At 34.9% G+C, this 19,221-nt stretch overlaps 1 protein-coding gene across 2 annotated transcripts in view; it reads left to right on the top strand.

The window, feature by feature from the left end:
- ADK (adenosine kinase) overlaps positions 1–19,221 on the top strand; it is a 599,854-nt gene that overhangs the window by 152,560 nt on the left and 428,073 nt on the right. For both annotated transcript variants that reach the window (XM_053586052.1, XM_053586053.1), the window contains exon 4: positions 17,796–17,874. In XM_053586052.1, the coding sequence (XP_053442027.1) occupies positions 17,796–17,874 (79 nt within the window). The remainder of the gene's footprint in view (positions 1–17,795; positions 17,875–19,221) is intronic.

Below are 19,221 nucleotides of genomic sequence, written 5' to 3'. Positions count from 1 at the left end.
TTATACTGTATTTAGGGAATAATCACAAGGAAAAAACTCTGTACATGTTCAATACATACATAATTTTTCCCCAAAGATTTTCCATTTGTAGATGGTTAAATCTGTGAATGTGGAACCCACAAACACGGATGGCTGGTTGTACTTGCCCCATGTGATACAATTCAATGAACATGAAATTAAAGCCAAATCTGTGATACCAGAGCCTTTCCTTTTAACCACTGAAAAAGACTGTCTACACTAACTGGTGATATGGGAAATTACATATTGATATTAAATTGGTACTGTACATTCTTAGTAAGGAATTTTACCATGTTAAATATTCCTTTTGTTCTTGGTGTGTCACTCTCCCGTCTCTTTTTCTCGCATGACTGTTTCTCTTTGCTGGTACCTTCTCCTCTTAAATTTTCAAATTCCACCTAGATTGGGCATGGGTTGCTTTTTGTTTGTTGAGTGGTTTATCCCACTTGGGGGTTTTGAGCTTCTTGAATCTATAGGACTGTGCCTTTAGTTAAATTTGGGAATTCATCTAGTGAGTTTTTAAGTTTCTGAATTTTTATTTGGTCTTCTTTTTATCTTTCTTTGCTTAGTCTTTAATTTTTTTCTAGATGCTTTGAGACGTCTAGTACATTGTGGTTTTCTGGAGAGCTCTCCTTTTCAGCTTTCTATGCAGAGAACTGTGGCTTAATTTTCTCTGTTCTGCCACATATTTCTGATGACTGTACCTTTGTCTTAGCCTAAGCGCTAGGCAGATACAGGGAAAATAGTCTAATTTTAAACCTATTCAGTGAAATAATTGACCTACCAAAATATTCAATTTTGGCTGTTTATTTTCTCCTTTTTACAAAGTAATTTCTGTTCTCTGATGAAATGTTTCATTCTTTCATGTAGTTTATGCATCACTTTCTTTGTTTCCTTGAAAATATTAATCATAGTTATTTCGAAGTATCTGAATCATTTCTGAATCTTTTCCTGTTGTTTTTTTCTTTCTTTTTTTTTATAGTCAAATTCTTTTGCCTCTTGGTATAACTTTCAGTTGTTCACTGTTTACCAGCCACTGTTTATAGGTACAAGAACTGCAGATCCTTCAAATTGTATCATCTAGTAGAACGTTCATTCTTTTGTCTATGAAGCTGATACAGAGTGAAGAGAGGGCTGACCACCTTAATAAAATGAAGGACTAATCCTGGACAGTTGATTGTCACTTATTATAGTTTGCCTTTATTCCTAGGACCTGAACGTCTATGACTCTTACTTGAGATGAGTGGGGTTTTATCTCATCTCTTCTGAAACAGTACATCAGAAGGAGAGCACCAAACTGACTCAGAGGTCTCCAGCTTAATTCAGAGGTTTCCATCTTAATTCTTTATCCTTCTGCCTTCAAAATTTGGCATTTATCTCAAGAAGGAAACTGACCTTTTGTTTTAGGCTTTGAGTTTCCAGTGTTATTACTTCAGTCTTATCTAATTGTTAAAATCTCTGTTTTCCCTTCTTGCCCTCCAGTTTATCCCTGTCTTCTACTTAGCCCAAAGTACGAATTTTCAGGCTCTAGATGTAACCACCTGGGTACATGCTCTCCCTACCCCCCAGAGGGAAAATGCCTTGGATCCTTGGTTTTTACCCTCCACTTCTCTAGGGCTTTCATTTCTTGCCTGTATGTTTTCAGTTCCCATTTTCTTCTCCTGTCTTTTGTTTTAAAAGCATTGCGAGACATAGAGACCTTTCTGCTGTAGAGACTTTTTTTTTTTTTTTGTAGAGACAGAGTCTCACTTTATGGCCCTCGGTAGAGTGCCGTGGCGTCACACAGCTCACAGCAACCTCCAACTCCTGGGCTTAAGCCATTCTCTTGCCTCAGCCTCCCGAGTAGCTGAGACTACAGGCGCCTGCCACAATGCCCGGCTATTTTTTGGTTGCAATTTGGCCGGGGCCGGGTTTGAACCCGCTACCCTCTGTATATGGGGCTGGTGCCTTACCTACTGAGCCACAGGCGCCACCCTGTAGACTATTTTTGATTAACCTCTTTAACTTACCATTAAGTTTCAGAGTTCAAAATATGTTTTGGGGCCAACAAGCTGTGTCTTTGAGGTTTGGGAAATTTAAAATTTGTCTTCATGCTACTGGCTATAAAAGTGGGCAGGTGGAACAAAAAGCTGCCAGTCCTAGTCCTGGCCTGTCTTCTCTAAACAGTTCTCACCTCTCTGGTAATTTACCCATTTTGTCCTTGTTGCACCCATAGCTCTTTGATTACATTAACAATATGACTAATTTATGATTTATATGGCTTTTCTAGGTGTTGCCAGTAGGAATGTTGGCTGTGATGCACTATATGGTACTTAGAATCAGGAATTACATGTTATGTTTTTATAAGAGATTTAAATGTTTGAGTGTTTCTGGTGAGTGATGTTTTTAAAGTCTGTTAGAGGGAAATGATTGGCTATTGCTTGACTACTTTCTCTTATATTTGTTACATGTTTCTAGAATTTTTCTATGATCAGAGAAACTAAGGCCTGGTTATAAACCATTAACCCTCTGATAGAAATAACAGCTGAAAACAAGGTAGGGTGGGTATAAGTTGTGTTTTAGAACTGCTTGTGATGACACTCTTTGTTTACCAAGAGACTGCCCCTCTCATTGTGAGAACTACTATCTTGCAGTATTTTTCTTTCCCTTACATGTGGCTTTTCATTATATGGTTTAAAACTGTCAAACAATGTGCTATTTAATTAAAATCATAAATTGGTTTAGTGAAAATTTTTTTATAGCTGGTAGAATCCTAACATACATATCGTGCATCTAAATTTAGAGGAGTAATTCATTTTATTTTGATCATCCATGCTTATATACAAAGTGCTTTTCAGTATTGTATTTGATTATGTCAACTGCAAAAACTTTCATCTTCAGGGTTATAAATGGGAATAGTTAAACCTTAAAACATTTTAGAATTGAATAAGGGCTTATCTAAGCAAGACATGCTTAAAACTTCTTTCTTATCAAAGAAAATAAAATTGGAGGTTAGAGAAATACCTTAAATTACAATCCTTATGAACTAATAACTTAACCTTAGTTTTGAATGACTGTTACTTTTTCCATCTTTTAAAAATATGCTTAAATATAAACACATGCGGGAAATGTTCTTTTGGCTTTTATCAAACTGACATTTAAGTGAATTTTTTCAACCTCACTAAACATTTGTGGTAAAAGATTTCAAAGCTTTGAATCTTACAATTTGCCTATGGATTTTTTCCCCCCGTGTGTTATTCTATTAACATTTGGTCTTAATAAGTATAACCTGTTTAGAATTACTTTTTTAAATTTGTTATTTGTGTAGATGAGAAGTTTAGGAAAGAACTTCATAAGAAATCCTACTTGGTAGTTATAAATGCTTTCTTAAGGAATTACATTTTTATTTTACTATAAAGATTTTAATGAAGTGTCTTATGCCTTATCTATTTTTATGAAATGTTAAAATTTGTTGATGTTTTTTCTATGCTGTGATAACATGAGCACAGCAAGGTATTCTTTCTGCTTCTGATCTATGCTGCACGCTCTCTTTTTCTCCCCGAGTTGTAATAACACAGTGGCTTTATTTTCTGTGAAAATGGAAAACAACTGCCCTTAGCTAGAACTAGAAGTTGTGAAGTGTAGTTTTGGGGCATTTTCCTGTTCAAAAATTCTGCTTATATCTTATTTATGAGTGCTTTTATGCATACAGGAATAATTGGCACCATGTTAAAGGATGTAGTCATGAAATCTTTTTTTATTTCCAAGAGTACTTGCTTCATATAAATAGAAAAATGACGCATTAAAAATTAAAGGTCTATTTCTATTCTTTCATTTCTTCCTTCCCTTTTATCTTCCTTATCATTTGCTTTACTTTTTTCTTTTATTTTTCTAGCTTTTTAGGATGTATTTTCTGGATGCACCCTAAAAACAATTAAGTTCAGCTGCCTTTTATTTAAAAATAATTCATCTATTTTCAAGATACAAAATGTTTTATTCTAAATTTTCTTATTTTTACTTTATGTGGTTTTAATGTATCCTTAATTATTGGGTAGATCTTTGGTCCTGAATCTGCCACTTACTGTATCACAAGCCGCTTAAACTGGCCTGAGAGGATAGTGAATCTGAAGTTTCTAATCCTTCTCAAAGCAAGGGACACAGATACAATTACACATAATCTGCACTTTTAATTGCTAAGAGGTGGAATTTTCAAAAAATTCAAACATCTAAGTAGAGTTATAAACATCATATTTTGGTATTCTTACTACTTTCTATTTATTTATTTATTTATTTGAGACAAAGTTTCACTTTATCACCCTTGGTAGAGTGCCGAGGCATCACAGCTCACAGCAACCTTCAACTCCTGTGCTTAGGCAATTCTCTTGCCTCAGCCTCCCAAGTGGCTGGGACTACAGGCGGCCGCCACAACACCTGGCTATTTTTTTGTTGTTTTAATTTGGCCAGGGCCGGGTTTAAACCTGCCACTCTGGATATATGGGGCCAGTGCCCTACCCACTGAGCCATAGGCGCTGCCCTTTTACTGCTTTCTTAACTACATTCATTTATAGAAAGAGATGGGGGAGGGCTTAAGAGACTGAAAAAGAGGAGAGAGGCATGGAAGATATAAATTAAGAAAAGACCACCATCACTCCTGAAAAGGAAAAGTCCAGCACAGGTCCCTGACTTGTGCTTTGGACAGTGGGCAGGATCAGGCAGGCTTCCTTCACAGTGCACCATCCCAAGTCCATTCCAGTTAGGGACTTGTCCAGTTGAGAGCACTGAGCCCTGTTCTGAACCTCAGAGCTGAGAATTTCTCTGTGAAAAAAGAGATACGCATAACAGAAGGGGAGAAGATAAAGGTCTTGGGTTGTATTATGTTGGAATTAGACATCCGTATGAACCCATGTGTTCACAGGAATTCGTAGATACCAACTTCATCTTCTTTTTTTTTTTTTTTTTTTTTTTGTAGAGACAGAGTCTCACTGTACCGCCCTCGGTAGAGTGCCGTGGCGTCACACAGCTCACAGCAACCTCCAGCTCCTGGGCTTACGCGATTCTCTTGCCTCAGCCTCCCGAGCAGCGGGGACTACAGGCGCCCGCCACAACGCCCGGCTATTTTTTGTTGCAGTTTGGCCGGGGCTGGGTTTGAACCCGCCACCCTCGGCATATGGGGCCGGCGCCCTACTCACTGAGCCACAGGCGCCGCCCCAACTTCATCTTCTTAAGGATTTCCCACCAAGGTGTTATAAGTGATAAAAGTGTATGATATATACAAGGAACTCTAAAATGGTTTGGGAAAACTAAATATTTATCTGTGTTTCTGTAGAGATAAGAATAAAAGATGTATAAAATGTTAAAACTTGGTGAGCCTTAGTAAAAGGTATACAGGTGTTTATTATATTATTCCTTCAGCCGTTTTTCTTTTCTTTTCTTTGCTTTTTTTTTTTGGCCAGGGCTGAATTTGAACCCACCACCTGCGGCATATGGGGCCAGCGCCCTACCCCTTTGAGCCACACGTGCCGCCCTATTCCTTCAGTCTTTCCATAAGATTAAAAGTATTTCAAAATCCAAAGTTTAAAAATAAGTCATTAAAACTGTGAAATTTGTGTTTCTACTTAGAAAATTAAGATAGTAGTATTAATGTTAATTGTCTCATAGGATTATTTCAGGCTTCATATGTGCTTCCTATGTGTCTCTGTGTGTCCATACGTATTTCTTTCTGTGTAGGTCGTTAGGTAAGCACATACATATGTACATATATGATAAGAGTGGATGAGTGGCTGGATGGATAGATGGATAGAAACAGTTCTTTGGAATTTCCTGGATTGGTTCCCTAGAGGATATTTTTTTCAAGAAGGTATGTTAAGGTATAATTTATATACCATAAAATTTACCCTTATTATGTATAAATTTCTATGTGGTTTTGACAGACATATTACAGTCTGTTACAGTCTCTTACCATCATCAAAATAGAAAGTTTGCGTTGCCCCTAAGACTCATACTTAATAGTTTCTCTTCCCTATTCTCAGCCCCTGGCACCCAATATCCTGACTTCTATCTCTATAGTTTTGTCTTATTGAAAATGTAAAATAAATGGAATCATACTGTATGTAGCCCTTTTATGTTTGGTTTGTTTCACATAGCATAATGCTTTTGAGATTCATTCATGTTGTTGAAGGTATTTGTTATTTTTTCCTTTTTATTCTTTAGAATTCTGGGACCTGTAGTCCCAGCTACTTGGGAGCCTGAGAAAAGAGGATCTGTTGAGCCCAGGAGTTTGAGGTTGCTGTGAGCTGTTGAGGGCAACAAAGTGGGACTCTGTCACAAAAAAACAAATATTCATATAACTGAGGTGTCTAGTAAATGTAACATGTATTTAATTTTCAAAGAAATGGCCACATTGTGTTCTAAAGGAGATGTAGCATTTTACATTTCGTCAGCAGTATATGAAAGTCTTTTTTTTTTTTTTTTGTAGAGACAGAGTCTCATTTTATGGCCCTCGGTAGAGTGCCGTGGCGTCACACAGCTCACAGCAACCTCCAACTCCTGGGCTTAAGCCATTCTCTTGCCTCAGCCTCCCAAGTAGCTGGGACTACAGGCGCCCGCCACAACGCCCGGCTATTTTTTGGTTGCAGTTTGGCTGGGGCCGGGTTTGAACCCGCCACCCTCGGTACATGGGGCCGGCGCCTCACCGACTGAGCCACAGGCGCCGTCTTACTTGTTCCACAGTCTCATCAGCACTTGGTATTGTCAGCTTTTTCTTAAAATCAATTCAAATAGATGTATCTCCTTGTGTTTTATTCTGGGTTCCCCGGTGACTGGTAATATTGAAATATGTGCTTATTTGGCATCTATATTTCCTTTTTGCTTTTTCTCTTTTATTTTTTGAAGGTAGGTCTTGCTTTATTGCCTGTGCTGGAGTGCAGTTGGCATCATCACAGCTCACTACAACCTCAAACTCCTGCGCTCAAGTGATCCTCCTACCCCACTCTTCTGAATAGCTGAGACTACAAGTACATGCCACCATGCCTGGCTAATTTTTCTGTTTTTTGTAGAGACATGGTTCTTGCTTTTGCTCAGGCTGGTCTTGAACCCCTGGCGTCAAGCAGTCCTCTTTTGCTTTAACCTTCCAAAGTGTGAGGATTACAGGCATGAGTCACCAGGCACTAGGCCTTGCCATCTATATTTCTTTTGGTAAAAATTTTTTTTTTTTTTTGGCCGGGGCTGGGTTTGAACCCGCCACCTCCGGCATATGGGACCGGCGCCCTACTCCTTGAGCCACAGGCGCTGCCCTATATTTCTTTTGGTAAAATTTTTATTAATTGTTTTTCTCTATTGTGTATTCTTGAGTTTGGAGAGTTCTTTATGTATTCTGGATTATATCCCTTTCAAAGTCAACACTGATAGCAAATATTAAAAAGTATATAATGATAGGTATATTTTAAAATGTTGATCAGTCATATTTAAATTAGAAATTAGGAATAATGGTTAAATACCAGTAGTTACCACTGTGACATGTTCAGGCTGAACATAGCTGGTCAGACTTGTCTGGAATTCATTTTATGTAACATGAAAAATATACCTGGGTTAGTTACTTTGTTCTTTTTAGGAATGACAGAAAATATGAAGTTTATACTTCTAAAATTTTTTATTAAATTTCTCATATAGCTTTGCCATTTGTTTTGCCAGCTAACATCATTCATTGGGTATTTACTTAGAGTTAAAAAAGTTATTTTGTCTGGGTATGGTGGCTCACACCTGTAATCACAGCACTCTGGGAGGCTGAAGAGGGTGTTGGATCCTTTGAGCTTAGGAGTTTGAGACCAGCCTGAGCAAGAGCAAGACCCCATCACTACTAAAAAAGTAGAAAAACTAGCTGGGGTGTTGTGGCAGGTGCCTTGTAGTCCCAGCTACAGGGGTGGCTTAGGCAGGAGAATTTGCTGAAGCCCAAGTTTGAGGTTGTTGTGAGCCATGGTACTCTAACCAAGGCGACAGAGTGAGACTCTATCTCAGACATAAATATACACACATATGCATGCGCTACTTTAAGGAGCTATTAAAATATAAATTGGTGAAGAGTAAGAATTTAAAATTTTCCAGATTCCAAAATTTTCTTTTAACTTTATACATTGTAGTAGACCATGCTTGACTCTCACATTATGGGAGTAAGACTTAACTGTCCTTAGATCACTATGTGTGGATCACAGTCAATGGAATTAAGAGTTTTATGATTATTTTAAGGTACAGTGAATATACATAGTAGTATCTCCTACTTTTTACATACTCGATTTTATTTATTTTTGTGTGCTGAATATTCTTGGAGACTAGATTTTCTAATTTAAATAAGCATACCACAGTTTTAGTCTGTTGTGTCTCTATTATCCAACTAAAATCATTTACTGATTATTCTTTGCTCTAACTTTATAATGTGGAAACTAGTTAGAAATTTTATGAAATGACCAGTATATTCTAATGACAACCAACAAAATCTAGCTACTCTCTCTTCACTATAACATCACAATTCTCTTCCATCAAATCGTTCCGTTCATGAACTTTCCATAACCTATCTGTCCATGTTGTAGCTATTATAATAATTATTGCTTTTGAAAAGATGAATTTCTCTGTAATATTCTATCCTGTGTTGTTTCCATTAATACTTATGCCTTGATTTCAGTGTCAAAAGGGCTTTTATTGTAAATGATGGCTTGTGTTAGCTTGCCTACGTTTACGTTGGTCATTTAGTCACTGCCCAGCTGTTCTCCAATTAAAAGCTCTTTTCTGCTGCCATAGCAAGCTAATAATCATCAGCATTTTTATTTTTACCAGAAGTCAGTGCTACCTTTGTTTTAGTAGACTTTAAATTTCTATATTGGGTCATTTCACTTGATACCTTTTCTTGTATAAAGTACCACTCTTAAAGTGGTATAATATTGCAAGAGATTTAATACTAAACCAAAATCAAAAGACCAATACTTAGTTACAGCTTTTCCTACCACATTATTTATTAGTCTTTGAAAGCTTCTTCACTTCCTTGTACTGTACTTTTCTTCTCAAAAGCAAAGCAGGTATTTAGCTATCATGTTAATTATTTTGCAGTTATTTATGACGTATTTCGTGATACATAATACAAGAGTGGAAGGAAAGCATTACTTAGAATTTAAATTCTCCTATGCAAAAAAAAAACACAAAGAAAAAAATTCTCCTGTGCATTTTCAGAACAGGTACTATGCATTAAAACTTCTGTAGAAGGTGTGGTATTGTTTTTTTTTCCCCATAAATCTAGCCTTCAGGAAATTCACAGTTACATTCCAGTGACATTAATTTTTATTTAAAAGTTTTCTAAAGTAAAAATACTCTTGTTATAAAATAAGTACATAATTATAGAAAACATAAAAAGGAATAGGCTTATATTTAATTTTAAAAAGGCTGCATGCATGTCAATATTTTTCCTTTCTGGTTATTTGCATTTAATTTCTAAATAAAAAATACTGATCACATTGAAGGAAGTTTTATATTCTGATAATTTCATTGAAAAGTAAATATAATATTTCAGCTTTCATAAACTGCACATGTTCATGTTGTACATTTTGTGTTCTTTTGACTGTCTTAAATTGCTTCTCTTATTAATAACGTCATTTTCATAAATACATTCATGAACAAATTGATTCACTTTATATTACTATATTTTCATAAGCTATCTTAATTCTTGTAAGAAAAAATAATTATAATATTATAAGCATTATTTTTTCCCAGTGACAATTATCGTAATTTACTTAATGATTCTTTTGTCCTTGGTTATTTATATTGTTTTTAGTTTCATTTTATTATATATCATAGTAGGATGAGCAGCTTTCCAAATAACAAGATAGAATTTTATGATAATAGAGTTTGAACATTCTTGCGAGTCTTAATACATATTGCCAAATTACTTTCCTAAAGAGTTCTGTCACTAACACTGTATGGTTATGTCAGCTTTTTCATGTCTCTACTAAAGCTGAATATTGCAATTTATACACTAAATTAATTTAATGGGCAGAAATGTGTATTTGATAAGTAGTGAGGTTGATTAAATCACTTCCACACTTACCATTTTTTCTTCTGTTCATTGTTTGTTTGTTTGTTTATCTGAGACTTAGCATTTTTATTTTTATTTTGTATGAGCACTTTATCTTTGATAAAGATAACCCTTTTTCTACTAAACGTTTCCTTTGTATTTTACTAAAGCTTTTATTTGTTTCATTTTACTATTATATAGAGAAGCTTTAATTTTAGTTTTTTGAGACAAGCTCTCACTATGTTGCCCAGGATGGTGTGAAGCTGCTAGATGGGGTCAAGTGATCCTCCCTCCTCAGCCGCCCTTGTAGCTAGGTGGACACCCTTACAGGTGTGTACCACCACACTATGCAATTCCATTTTCTATACAGCTTCCAAAGTGAGCTTATTATTATTATTTTAAGAGACAGAGTTTCATTTTGTCGCTCTCGGTAGAGTGCTATGGTGTCACAGCTCACAGCAACCTCCAACTCTTAGGCTTAGGCTATTCTCTTGCCTCTGCCTCCCGAGTAGCTAGGACTACAGGCACCCACCACAATGCCTGGCTATTTTTTTGTTGCAGTTTGGCTGTGGCCAGGTTCAAACCTGCCACCCTTGGTATACGGGGCTGGCGCCCTACCCACAGAGCCACAGGCGTCGCCCCAAAGTGATTTTTTTTTAATGCAGGATTTTTATATAGTCAGATTTGTTCCTATTCTCTGTGTTAACTTTTGTCAATGGGAAACTATTTGCCAGGAGGTTGATGAGTATTGGAATCAGTTTCCCTCTAGCATTTTATTTATATAACATTCCCTTTATAATTTTTTAACATCTTAATTACTATGTATTTTATTAAATAAGTTAGGTTTGAAAATAGGCTGTTAATAGGAAAATCAATTAGATATTGTTCTTTAATTCCATCAGTCTTTCTTTTTTTTTTTTTTTTTTTTTGAGACAGAGTCTCACTATGTCACCCTAGGTGGAGTGCTGTGGCAGCATGGCTCACAGCAACCTCAAACTCGTGGGCTTAAGTCATTCTCTGGCTTCAGCTTCCCAAGTAGCTGGGACTACAGACACCCGGCTATTTTTAGAGACAGGGTCTCTCTTTGGCTCAGGCTGTTCTTAAACTCGTGAGTTTAGGCGATCCACCCATCTTGGCCTCCCAGAGTGCTCGGATTACAGGCATGAATTCTGTCTTTTGATTAAGGCGTTTATATATTCACTCCATTCAGACAAAGCAGCTCAACCAAAAGGATAATGTAAGAATCAGGAGAGAAAATAAAAATCAGTCTATAAAATACTAAAATGCTTCACTTTTATAATAGCAAGTCACATAAGGAAAATATGTAGACATTTCCTGTAAAATGTAAAGATTTCATAAACTCTTTCATCCTTAAAATCTTCAAAAATATTTATGATGGATGGATAAGGTGACTCACACCTGTAATCCTGGCACTCTGGGAGGCTGATCTGGGACGATTGCTTGAGCCCAGGAGTTGGAAGTTGTAGTGAGCTATGATGATGCCATGATACTCAAGCTGGGGTGACAGAATGAGACTGTCATAGAAAAAAAAAATTAAGATTCTCACACAGTTATTTCCTTATATAAAAGTAGTTTGAGGTTATTAATGTTTCAGCCTGAACTTTTCTGTTTCTTTCATGAGATACACAATTCTTTGTCTTTTCATGGCATTTTCTAGAGGGTACTTTGATAGTTTTTATACAGAAAAGGTAGACTATTGATAGATAACCAAAAAATATGTATTAGCAAGAAAAGTATATAGAGAAAACCAAGATATGACTTAGGTGCCCAATCCATGTAAGTAAGAAAAGAAGCAAAGCTTGTCATGGTACAATCCGTTCCATGAAGAGAAATGTTTCTTATTAGGCTGTTTAGGAGTCTCCTTTGCTGCTTATGGTTTATTTTCTTTTCTCGAGTATTTCCTTTCTTAACACCCTCCAACTCAGTGGTTTTCAACCTTCCTAATGCTGTGACCCTCTAATACAATTCCTGTGGGTCGCAACCCACAGGTTGAGAACCACTGCTCTAACTGATCATCCAAACTAGAAACCTCAGAATAATCAATCTTCCCTTTTCCCCTTTCCAGTTCTCGTTGTTTATCACAACCTGTTTATCACAAAGAATGATTCTTTGGTTTGTGCCCTCCTAACTTTCCCCATAGTTCAATATCCTATCCTCTTAGGTATGAGTTATTCTAAAGGCAGACAATGTGCCTGTCTTTACCGTGTCATCTAAATGGTGGTATCCTAATTAAAAAAAAAACTGCTTTTCACACTATTACTGAACAGATTGTAAGAATTTCTAGTAACCTTTGCAATGTCTGAATTTATTAGCCTGGCAGTTAACTTTCTTTGTAGATTTTTACGACTTTAATTTTAACTTACATTTTAGTCTGTGTAACCCTTTGTTTTGACTATGTCATGTTTTTTGTTTTATCTCCTGCCCTGAATGAATATTTGTACTCTTTTAACCATCAAATTTGAGTTCAAATGTTTAAGTTTTCCTGCCTCTTTCATTTGGAATTGCTTATATCTCTGCTCTGTGCTTTTTATTCAGCTTTATTCTGTATCTCATTCTTTTTAAATAATTGTATAGAAGATTGCTATATTCTTCTTTTATTATAAAATACATTTGATTTTTAATTTTTAAATTATAAAACTGAAAGGTGTAAGCAGCAGTGCCTAGAGATGAGACAGAGAGGGAGCAGAGAAGTTTAGGTCAGGTTTATTGAAGGGGACACTGACCTGCCTGGGCAGTGCTAAGGTGAAATCTGCGACCCTAGGGCAGTTAGAGACCCCTGTTATATGGAGTCATAGAGGGTGGGCAGAATTCACGGTTTGCCCACAAGGCTTTGGTGATTTAGGGTCTTTTGGTGCAAATTTGGGGGATATGTAGGGCTAACTAGATCCTTTGTCTCCTTTGTCTTGGGGAACGGTTTGTGCAGGGCTGCTAGACCCCCACAATAAAACTATATGCTTATTACAGAAATAATCAAAACAAATAGGCTAACACGGCAGCTCAGGCCTGTAAATCCTAGCATTCTGGGAGCCCAAGGTAGATGGATCACGTGGAGTTAGGAGTTCGCGACCAGTCTGAGCAAGACCAGGACCCTGTCTCTACTAAAAGTAGAAAAAAAACTAGTTGGAGGTCTTGGCAGGCGTCTGTAGTCCTAGCTACTTGGGAGGCTGAGGCAAGAGGATTGCTTGAGCCAAAGAGACTGAGGTTACTGTGAGCTATGACGATGTCATGACCCTATACCAAGCGCAAGAGAGTGAGACTCTGTCTCCTGATGTGGAGATGACTGCTGTTAATACCTTGGTTGTGCTCTTCCAGGTTCTTTATAGTATGCATGTATATTGGGTAATTTTGTTTGTACTAAAAAGGGGATTATATTGTGCATATGTTTTTTGTAACTTAACATTTCTAAAATGAAATGATACTCCATATTGTCCATATCAACAGATACAAATTAACATTTTTGAAAGTTTAACTCTTTAGAAAGTAGCATACACAGTAAATCAAGGTGAAAAATTAAATATTTCTTCTAAAACTTTTTGTTTGCACCTACCTTGTCGTTCATCAGGATTTATCAGACCAAAATTCAGAACAAGACTAAATTTGTTCATTACAAACCCATGCTTTTATTTTTTAAGCATTTGGGCTAGTAGTACTATTTTCTGCATGAAGGCAAGAAAAGGGAAGAAACAAAATTATCATTATTTATAAAAGATGATTATGTATGTATGGCAAGAACAGAGATAATTCTTTGGAATTAATTAGATAGTAGAAACTTGGCTAGAAAAATTGATAACAAGAATTACGTTTCTAAATACTATCAACAAATAAAAATTAAGTTTAAAAAAATACTACAATAATAAACATATATGAAGTATAAAGTAGTGATCCCAATAAAAGATTTGCAGGTTTTATGGCAAACATAATGAAACTTTTTTTTTTTTTTTGAGATAGAGTCTCACTATGTTGCCCTCAGTAGAGTACCTTGGCATTACAGCTCACAGCAACCTCAAACTCTTGGGCTTAAGTGATTCTCTTGCCTTAGCCTCCCAGTAGCTGGGACTACAGAAGCCTCCCACAACACCTGACTGTTTTTTTTGTTGTTGTTATTGTTGTCGTTGTTGTTTAGCTGGCCCTGGCAGGGGTTGAAACCACCAGCTCCGGTACATGTGGCTGGCACCCTGACCGCTGAGCTATGGGCATTGAGCATTGTGAAACTTTTTTTTTTTTTTTTTAAAGATATATTGAAAGAAAATCTAAATAAATAATACTGTGACCATGATAATTTAACATTGGAAATATATCACTTTTCCCCATTATAGAAATATAAAAATACAATCCCCATAAAAATCCTGACAAGTTTTTTTTCTTTTTTTTTTATTAAATCATAAACACATAGATCATGTATACATGAATGCATTTATGGGGTACAATGTGCTGATTTCATATAGAATTAGGAATGCTTACATCACACTGGTTAATCTATACCTCATCTCGTTTACTTAATTATTGTTTTAAGACATTTACCCAACATGTACCCTTGCATTATGTAACATAGGTGTGATCCCACCATTCACCCTCTCTCCATCTGACCTCCCCCCTCCCCTCCAATCCCCAGACAAGTTGTTTTTAAGAGTTTGATGACTAGTTGTCAATTTATATGGAAATAAAAGGAACCAAGAATAGTCCAAGCACTCACAAAAACAAGGTAAAGATGGTTGTTTTTTTCAATAAGATTTACAATACAATCGTGTAATAATTACAATACAATGGAGTGTTTGTAGGAAAAGATGTCCATATCAATAGGTTAGAATATACAGTCCAGAAATAGTCAATTATATATGTGTTAGAAGACAGCAAGTTTTATAAATCGCTTTAGTATTTTTCTTAACCCGAGTGGTGTTTATCCACGTGTTCCCTTTAATAATTGCACATTTAGGGCGGCAATTATTAAATTGTCAAGGGGTAGGGTGCCCAAGGGGTAGGGTGCCGGTCCCATATGCCGGAGGTGGCGGGTTCAAACCCAGCCCCGGCCAAAAACAAACGAACAAAAAAAAAATAATAATAATAATTGCACATTTATTTTACTTACCCTCAAGAAATTTATAAAAAACAAAACTAAACAATACCAAGAAAAATAACATCCCTCTGTACCTACTCCATAGAGTTAGTTGCAAAAACTGTTAATTTAGTGTTTTTGGTTTATCATTATGAATTAAATAAAATGTAAATAGTTAAATGCCCTCTTATGTGATTTAACACATTTATACAATTGACCCTATTCTAGAAGATGAAGAGTATAATGTACTTACATTATTTGGTCTTTTTCTCTTCCTCATCTAATTTATTTGATGTATTTTAACTCTTCTAACAATTAACTTTATGACTTAAATAATATATTTAAAGCCTCTGTTTATGAAATGAATTATTAGCATTAGAGACACTTAAAGACGTTCCTCCATCAGAGGGTAAATTTTACATTTAATAATGTATAATGGACACTTTAAAATTTCTTTCTGGATTCCTTTTACAAAGTTGTACACTGCTCTCATTTTTTGCTTTTTTTTTTTTTATAACCCCATGCCATTTTTCTTCTGGATTTTTTTGAGGGGGAGGCATATTTCCTCAGTAATTTGTTTTTCATATGGGATAAAGGATTGGGAAATACTGCTTATCCTTATTATCGAGTTAATAATTTGAGTGGATATGAATTTCTAGCTTCAATTTCTTTTCATACTGCTAACGTGGAATATATTACTCCATTATTGTTTAGCATCCTTTAATCTTTAAGAAGTCTGGTATTAGTCTGATTCTTATTTCTTGTTATGTAATTCTATTATTTTTTACTTTAGGTATATAAACATTTGGGATAAAGAGATGACTTAATAAATTGTGTCCAAGCATGGGTCTCAATCCCTAATCCCTAGTAAAGCTTCTTGGAGTTGAAAAAAATCTAAAGATTTAATGGTTCATCCTTTTTGAAACATATTTCAAAAGTTTTTTTCCCTATCATTTTTTTTTTTACCCTTTATTAACTTTCTTTTCCCTTTCTGTATATCCTATTAAATAGATCTTGGGCCATATGATCAATTCTTCATATTTTTTAAGTTTTCTTTTGTATTTTTTATCTTTTATGTTTTCTATCTACTTTTTGGTATTTTTTTTTAATTTCAATTTTTCTATTTTCTTCTTAGTTTTAACCATGCTAGTTTTATTGTTCAGATCATCCATCCAACTAGTGATTACTAATTTTTTTCAGTAATAGTGGTTAATGCATAGAAAGTCTGTAGTTCTCTTGCTGCTTTTTTCATATAATTCACAGGTTTCCCTGTATTGTCTGTTAAAACTAGGCAGCAAGTTCGTAATAATGTGGAAGTTCCTTGAAAAGCTAAACGTTAGCAGTACTATTTGACTCAGCAATTCTACTTCTGCATAGGCACCCAAGAGAAAATAAAAATGTTGTGTCCACACAAAAACTTTTACCTGAATATTGATAGCAAGATTATTTATCATAGACAAAAGAAGCAACCCCAATGTCCATTGACAGATGAATGGATAAGTGTAATATATGCATATAATGAAATATTATGTGGCCTTTTTGATGTACTGATACATGCTACGTGAATGAACCTTGAAAATATGGTAGGTGAAAGAATTCAGTAACCAAATATCTATTGACTTATTTATTTTTTCTTTTGTTTTTATTGGCTTATATATTTTAAATAGGTGAATTTTATGGTATGTAAATTATAGCTTAATAAAGCTGTTAGTTTCCCCCACTCCACAAAACAAGCAAAAACAAAAGGAATGAAAAAATGGAAAAGACAGACAATGAAGAAGCAGGTAGCTAGAAATATATATAATTTCTCATAGGAGGAGGACTTTACTGCGGTAGACTGGCACACTTAAATTTTGTTCCTCTGGCAGTAAGGAGGAAGTGGTTAGGCAACTACCCTGGTTTAAATTAGTACAGTGTTAACAGAAATTTTCCTCACTGTTTTGTCTCCCTTTAGTGTTTTGTCTAGTAGTAGTAGAAGTAGTAGTGGTAGTAGAACTGACATTTGCTTTTTGTTAAACTAGTTATTTGTTATTTCTCAAAGTTGTGGCCTGCTTGTGGCACCTTTCTTCCTTACTTTGCAATGTTGTTACACTTTTGTTCATTTTTTATGTGTAAAACATTTTACATTCGATAAGACACTGAAGAAGAAGTGAACATACATGTTATCATTCATCCTTTAAATGACAGGGCCTAAAATTTTTATACCTCTTGAACTGATTCTAAGGGTAACATTAATAAGGGAAATTTTAGTTGTGTAGAAAAGTCTTTGAGTTGTCTGGAATTAGGAAAAGCACATACTACTTTCTTATGTTTGTAGTTAACAAGTAATTCTGAGATGGGTTTCTGATTTTGACTTCACCAATTTGCTATATATGTCTTGCATTTGGCAATTTATTAATTTATCTTTTTACCTTTTGTGTAGTCTAGTAGTTAATTATGGACAGTCTATGTATTTTAAATTCTCATAATGATACATTTACGAGAAAAGTTTTTTAAGTATGGAAATTTAGTATATTTGTCCTATAGTATTTTAAGTCATTTATTCAACACAATTAATTTCACTTTTAATATTCCACTAATTGTGTTTTATTGTTCGTCTAATCAGAAAAACTTTCACTGTGACAACTAACAGATGCTAACTTACATTTTTCTACTGTGATTTCCTTACAGGTTTGATGAACTTGTAAAAAAATTCAAAGTCGAATATCATGCTGGTGGTTCTACCCTGAATTCAGTAAAAGTGGCTCAGGTTGGTTAAATACTTTGAAAGTTAAAAGGATTCAAATCTAAACTTTGACCATTCTGCATAATTGTTCCAATGTATATTTTTGTTGCTGCTATATAGTTTTATTTTCAGTTGGAATTTTAAAAGTCAGTGCTCACATAATTAGCAAAAATTATTTTATTGTAATTGGTATTTCTTTCATTTTTGGCAAGCTTAAACATCTTTTAATATGTTTATTGTTCATTGGCATTTTTCTTAATTACTTGTATCCTTTTGCTATTTTATAATTTTTCATATTTGTAGCAATTCTTCATATTTATGAATTTTTTTTTATTTTGTAAGTTGAAAGTGTTCCTTGTTTCTTATTTGTATGTTAACTCTATAGTATGTTTTACCATGCCAACCATGCTAAAGTTCTTCATATAACTGTCAAAAGGATTTTAATGTAATTAAACTACGGCTTCTGCATTTTCTGCATCTCTCCTTAAAAAGGACATTTCTACTACAAGATACTATAAATTCTTCTGTATTATATACAGATATACAATAATATATACACATAAATGCATATTATATAATTGGATCTGTGTATATGTATACATGTGTGTATTATATATCTCTCTGGGATAGATATTTTATGTATGTATGAATTTATATATCGGTACCTATACCCATATTCCAATGGGAAATTGAATAAACCCATTTTGACATAGTCTTTGAGTCACCAGTTTAACTTAATCATGATTAAAAGTGTGGGTGGCCATTTAAATTTCCAACTTTGAAAGATATGAAACAGCTTTTATATGCTTCTTGGTTCTGACCACAGCAATTTGAAAGCCAGCTCAGAATTCCACTCATTAGCATAGGTCAATTCTGATAAACTATGTAGGGTCATTTTTCTTTTTCATTGATTAATGCTTTCCCCTTTGAATTCTAATTCAAGGAATAGGGAAGTAAAACAATTCAAAATGATTTTTTTTCTTTTGATGTAACTCTTAGTTGATTTAGTCCTACAGTGTAATTATTCCACGTACTTGCAAAGCTCAAACTTAATCATAGTGTCAAAAATATTTTAGGTTGTAAAAATTCATCTTTAAAAAAATTGATCTTTAAGATGATCATTATTATGAAGTAGCCTGAGGGGAAGATCTTTGTATTTGTCAATGATTTGTATTGTCTTTGTAAAGCATCCTGCTGGTCACTATATGAGCTTAGGCGACTAGTCTGCTCAGGCTGCCATAACCAAATTCCACAGACTGTATGCTAAAACAATAGAAATTTATTTTTTTCACAGTTCCAGAGTGTGGAAGTCCAAGATCAAGGTGCTGTCAGGTTTGTTTTCTTGTGAGCTCTCCTTCTGACTTGTACGTG

The sequence above is a fragment of the Nycticebus coucang genome, chromosome 3 (assembly GCF_027406575.1).
Source record: "Nycticebus coucang isolate mNycCou1 chromosome 3, mNycCou1.pri, whole genome shotgun sequence".
NCBI classification, from domain to species: Eukaryota; Metazoa; Chordata; class Mammalia; order Primates; family Lorisidae; genus Nycticebus; species Nycticebus coucang.
This window is presented reverse-complemented; position numbering and strand designations above follow the sequence as displayed.